This window comes from Rhamphochromis longiceps, linkage group LG18, assembly GCF_057381845.1.
Source record: "Rhamphochromis longiceps isolate RC_006_pf linkage group LG18, R_longiceps_female_GT1.1, whole genome shotgun sequence".
Lineage (NCBI taxonomy): Eukaryota > Metazoa > Chordata > Actinopteri > Cichliformes > Cichlidae > Rhamphochromis > Rhamphochromis longiceps.
In genome coordinates this window covers 36,672,319-36,678,474 of record NC_140574.1, presented here as the reverse complement: position 1 = coordinate 36,678,474, position 6,156 = coordinate 36,672,319, and the positions used below count along the sequence as shown (strand labels likewise).

The 6,156-nt window shown below is 40.7% G+C and overlaps 1 protein-coding gene across 1 annotated transcript in view; it reads left to right on the top strand.

Moving 5' to 3' along the window:
* ccr12a (chemokine (C-C motif) receptor 12a) overlaps positions 1 to 5,629 on the top strand; it is a 7,786-nt gene extending 2,157 nt beyond the window's left edge. Inside the window, exon 2 of the mRNA XM_085390160.1 lies at positions 2,662 to 5,629. Coding sequence (XP_085246286.1) covers positions 2,676 to 3,758 — 1,083 coding nt within the window. The 5' untranslated portion in view covers positions 2,662 to 2,675 and the 3' untranslated portion in view covers positions 3,759 to 5,629. The remainder of the gene's footprint in view (positions 1 to 2,661) is intronic.
* Positions 5,630 to 6,156: the final 527 nt, after the last annotated feature.

Genomic DNA, 6,156 nt, shown 5'->3' with positions numbered 1-6,156 from the left:
TCCATGGTGTCACTGTGTCTGCTCGTGAGTCTCTGTTAAGGTCAGTGTCTAACAATGAGCCTGGTCCTCTAACAGACACAGAGTCCTCTGTGTCTGTTAGTTTCCTGTTTTATTCTGAAGGTCCTTGTCTCATGTGAGTGTGTTCAGCTTACGTTTCCCCTGCCTCGTCAGCTGTGATTTCTCCCAGGTGTGTTCCCCTCCTGTCTCCCCTGATTACTGCTGTGTGTATTTAAGCCCTGTGTTCTCCTGCCTGTTGCTGGTTCATCTGCCTTATATGGTGTTTTGTTCTCTGGTCTGCGTCAATCTCCTCCGTCATCCTGAGTGGTTTCCCTGCGTCTGTCTGTGTCTCTGTGTCATTCTCCCCGTTTGGTTATCATTTCAGGTTTGCTCTTTAGTTTTCCCAGTTTAGGTTTACCCAGTTCTGTTTTTCGCCATCCTCGCCTTGTGTATTTTCCACCTTCTTTATAAAGCTTCCTCACATCTGAAGTGCCTGCGTTTTGGGTCCTTTAACAATTCCACACAGCTCATCCTACGAGCCGCGACAGCTTATGAGCAAAAAGCCCAGCCCTTTCGTGTTGGTGGAAAAATGCACCGTGTCGACCAATCAAATATGATATGGCGACATGACATTTGGTTGTTTAGGGAGAGGAGTGACGGCGAGAGAGAGAGAGAGAGAGAGAGAGAGAGAGAGAGCAGAAAAAGAGAGAGAGCGAGCTTTGAGATGTGAGAGATTTGTGACGTTTAGCGTGTTTGGAGCGTGTAGTTAATGTGTTGTCTTGTGTAGTTAGTGTGTGGTGTTGTGGATAGTTTTGTGTTGTGTGTCAGAACAATGAGGCGGCTGCTGTCTCCAGGTAGAAACAGCGGTGACACACCTGCTGCTGTCAGACCTGCAGGTATCAGGCTGTGATGTTTCCTTTATAGTGGACAGAAATTATTGTTTTGTAGTGGCACAAATAATTTGTGGCATCTTATTGAAAAACAGCTGATTGTTCTGTAAATAGTTTGAAATGGTCATTAAAAAAAGGTAAATGGCTGCAAATAACTTTGTTTGCAAAACTTGTGCGTAGGATTTTAAAATTGACCATTTATATTTGCATTTAAAGTTATGAAATATGATTCAATAAACATGTTTGTGGTTGTTACAGTAAAAATATCACTTTTTCTACTCGGATTTTATGTTTTTTGTCTGATTTGTGTCTGAACTGTAGATTCAGACAGGTGAGGTTGTGCTGATGATTCCAAACAAGGCAAATAAACAGTTTTTAAATGTGGAGGGAAAATCAAAAGTAGTTACAAATGGCCAATTCAGAAAAATTCAGAGGAAGAAATGTAGTTTCAGTTTGCAATCTGATGGGACTGCAGTGGCAAGTTAAACATGTGAGGTATTTATAAATATTTTATTGTTTTTGCAAAAGAGCACTTTTAATAATCACGTTGTGTTGGGATGAGCCTGGTTAATGTAACATTATTCCAGATTGTTACATTGCAAATACAACAGCCTACTCTAAAGTTCAAATGTAAATGAGCCTGTTTTGCTGAAAATGAGTCATTTCTATTACACACCAGTGGAGAGGATCAGGGCTTGTTTAAGTCAGCAGTTTCTCTTCTCCGTTTTGAAACAAATGAACCCAACAGGATGGAGTATGCAATGATTGTGTCAGGGCTCTGTGTGCGGGTAGGCGGAGAGGAGGATCCAAGTGCAGGACTCGAACACAGAATTGTAAATCAGAACCTCAGCTTTATTGCTGGCATGAAAACCAAACGTGAAGTGACGTGACTACAGAAACCAAAGAAACACACAGGCATAATCTGAGGGTACAACGCGACACCGAGCATGGGAAAACACAGGGCTTAAATACACAGGGTAGTAATGAGGGAATGGGCAACAGAAGGGAGACACAGCTGGGGGAGATCAGGGCTAACGAGACAGGGGAAACAAAGCTGCACACACTAACATAAGACACAGACTTTCACAATAAAACATGAAACACTAATAATAAACATCACTACAACAAGAGAATGAGAAAACAATCCAAAACACCAAGATAACTGAAACACAAAGTACCAGAGAAACAAAGAATAATCCATGATGCAAAAGTAAACCAAAACATAAACTCAATTGCTGGGTCCAACGGACCCAGAACCGTGACAGATTGGGTTAGTTATTTCATAATGCTACTCTGTCCTTATATCTTTGAAAGGAGTGCCTTATATTGATCTTCAATAGTCCTGGCCATTTTTGTACCCATCAAACTGTGTCTGATAATATATAGCATGAAGTTGGGATGCTCTGTGAAATAGGAATAAAAGCAGAATGCAGTAATTTGCTAATCTCATCAACCTGTGAGAAGTTGGAATAAACTTCTTTGGAGCCCATTGCTCCTGAGAAACCAATTATTGTTGTGAATTTTACATTGGAATGATTACTTGTGCGCTGATTTACATTAGTGCACAAATATAGTGTCATAGCTAGTTATATAGCTATGGGAATAATGGCATATCATGCTGTCCCTGAGATCCTTTGAGATGTTTTAGCAGAACCCTGTCTGGCAGTCTCACACTAAGGGACAAGGTGCCTAAACTCATCAGATGTTCCTTCTTGTGTTTTATGAGCATTTTTTTCCTGACTAAAACGAGTCTTTAATGTTTCTTGTGCCACAGGGTAAACCGCAGCCATGGACGATGGAGATGACCAATTTAGTATCTTTATGACTCTGTTTAACGACACAGAGACGACTGACCAAAGCTACGTGGTCAGTGAAACTGTCCAGCTCTGTGACAAGAAAGGTGTCAATGAATTTGGTGCAAAATTCATCCCAGTTTTCTACTATGTCAATTTCCTCTTGAGTTACCTTGGCAACGGGCTTGTCCTCTTCATCATCTACAAGTATGAGAAGCTCAGCACAGTGACAAACATCTTCCTCCTGAATTTGGTCCTGTCCAATATCCTCTTTGCCGCCAGCCTCCCCTTCTGGGCCACGTACCATCTATCTGAGTGGATGTTTGGAAATGCCCTATGTAAGATGGTCAGCAGTGCCTACTTTATTGGTTTCTACAGTTCCATCCTCTTCCTTACACTTATGACATTTGACAGATACCTAGCAGTGGTGCATGCAGTGGCAGCTGCCAAGAGCAGGAAAAAGCTATATGCTATCATTGCATCTGTGATCGTTTGGTGCATCAGTATTGCAGCGAGTGTGAAAGAGCTGGTTCTTCGAAATGTCTGGAAGCATGCTGTTACTGGACTGATGTGCGAGGAGTCCGGATTCACAGAGGACACCATGAAGCGCTGGCGTCTTTTCAGTTACTACCAGCAATTTCTGCTCTTCTTTCTTCTCCCCCTGTTCATGGTGATGTACTGCTACATCAGCATCACCATACGCATCATGTCCACCCGCATGAAAGAAAAGTGCCGTGCCATAAAGCTCATATTTGTCATCATCTTCACATTCTTCGCCTGCTGGACTCCATATAATATCGTCATACTTCTTCGAGCAATACAGATCTCCAGTTCCATTGAAGAATCGTGTTCTAGCGCAGAAAGCTTGGACTATGCACTTTATGTGACCCGAAACGTTGCCTATTTGTATTGTTGCATTAGTCCTGTGTTTTACACCTTTCTAGGAAAGAAGTTTCAGAGCCACTTCAAGAGGCTGGTGGGTAAGAAGATTCCTTGTTTGAAGAGACACATTAGCTTCAATAGCCAGAGCACCAGGACAACGTCACAGCGGACACCACACTCTTTATACGAGTACTAAACACCCACATGTGTGTTGGTCTACTGTTGTAACGTCTCTCACTGATGCATTCTTTAGGCCATCTGTCACCAATGTAACTGGCAAAGGTCAGAGATGATGGCCACAATCATTTTGTTATATCCCTGCAGCACCAAACCAGTCTGGCCCCGTCTTCGTTGTGTTGCGTTACAAAGTAATTACATTACATTTTTCAGTGATGCAGTAATGTAACATTTTACTGTAGCAAATTCAGTAATTACATTAGTTACAATTATGTTGTTACTTACAAAGGTTCTTCAGTTGTCTAAGTACAAGTTGGTTTTTACAGCACATTTCACAGACAGATGTCAGAGAGGCATCTGTGCACCAAGCAGATACAAAAACAAAATCTGTTTCATGTTTATATGGTTTTTTTTCTTCCTACTACTTGAACAACTGATTTCAGTTCATGTGCAAGTGGAGGAAAATGCTGGCGCTTTGGGAGATGTGAACATTTATTTTTCTTGTATAACAGCGTGGTAGCACAGTGCAAACTGCATCCAGGGCAGAAAAAAACTCTTTATACTGCTAACACAACTTTGGCTCAATCATCGGCTCAGACAGCATGCTAATGCAACGCTAGCTGAGAACCCAGAGAGATTTTAAAGCTGAGTCTTTGCCAACCCAAGCTCAGCAGACAGAACTTGAACTGCAACAGGTACCAAAACGTGATTAGCAGTCAAACTTCCAGTGTGCTGTGGCGACCGCTTTGAAGGCTGGTTCCATCTTTGCTTTGTTGTCATTTTTGTGTTCATATGTAAATACTAGAAAGAAATCATATAGGTAGCCTAATATGCAACGAATCCTTCTCTTATTAAACATAAACATTGTAGAAATACTATTGAAGTGTACTTTTATTTGATACCTACAGACACTGATACAATTATTAGGCTACTTAAAAACACGTTGCCTTGAATTATATAATTATAATAATGCATGTGAAAGTTTGATATTCTGAATCTTTGTTTAAGGAAAAGTTTTTTAACTGGACAATCTAACGTTTTAATCTAATACTCTTCACTCCACACGGCTCTCAACAGATGATCAGTTTTTGTTATTATCAGTTTTCCCTGATAATAAGCAATCTTTAGTTGACTTCACTCGTCTCCTGCTGCGCCGCTCTGTCAGATTAAGTTTTAAACCTGCTTCATGTTTGTCACGTGTTTAAATCAAGAGTGCCTAACTGAAATCATCCAATAATGTTCTATTTGTGTTAACATGTATTAGACTCATACACAAGAACAGCTATGAAATTACTTTTGGTATGCATACTTCATGTGTTACGTTACAGCTATATCTACTATAGTCATGCTGTAGAATTATGATTATGTGTTGCCGAAATGAAACAACTGATTGTCTGGTCAGTCTCTGGTTTGTGATTTTCAGGCAGCAGAGCAGAGTGGGATCATATATTTGAGAAAGTGCGAGCTAACAGCTCTATGTTTGCTGGATAAAGTGATGTTGGTATTAATCGTTTGTAGGTGTTATGTGGATGTAGCCAAAAAGCTGAATGAAAAGATCAACCCAGGATGCTTCTGGAAACATGTATTATTACCAGGCTGATATGTAGTTATGTTATAAACCCATATGTTATTCACAATACAGAAAACATTGCACATTTAAACTGAGACATCAAATTCAAAATGAACTATTTGATTTGACACAGGCTTTTTGGAACTGGGGTTTCATTTCAACAGTTTAAAGCTACTGAATGATGACGTTTTGGCTACTTCTGCACCTACTGCATATTTCTGTATTCTGCTTTATGATTTGATGGTTTTTATATTGACTGTTCTTGTATTGTAACATAATGTATATGTTTGCAATGCATCTGTATCTTTTAAATAAACTGTATGGATGATTTAAACTTTTCCTCACTGCCGTCTGTCCTTTTATGGAAACATTTATTACCACTTTGGGAGTCTTAGCAAACGACCAGATTAGTTCCCTTTTCTGACAGAACATCTGGTTGTTGCTTCCTGTCACATACGCATTTTCTAGTGAATCACCTCATGCAACAGGACAAAATAACTATGTATTGCAGCAACATGCTGAAATGATGAAATAGGCTTGGTTATCTGTACAGTGTGAGTCAGTGTTGTTACAAATATTGTTCGTCATTTTCATAAACACTGGCCTGAGGATCTGGATGGCCATCACCCTGAGCACGCCGTATCTACTGAGCTGGGTTGGGTCTGGTATGCTCCAGCACTTACAGCAAGAAGGTTCGTAGCTAAAAACCCAGCTGGGGCCCATTGATACTGGGATGGTGTGACAGGTAGGGGGCAGGACACGACCACGATTCACCATTCAGGACATCTTTACACACGGTTGCTGTACAAACCACAGCTGCAGCTCTCCGCTCACAGCTCGACATCCA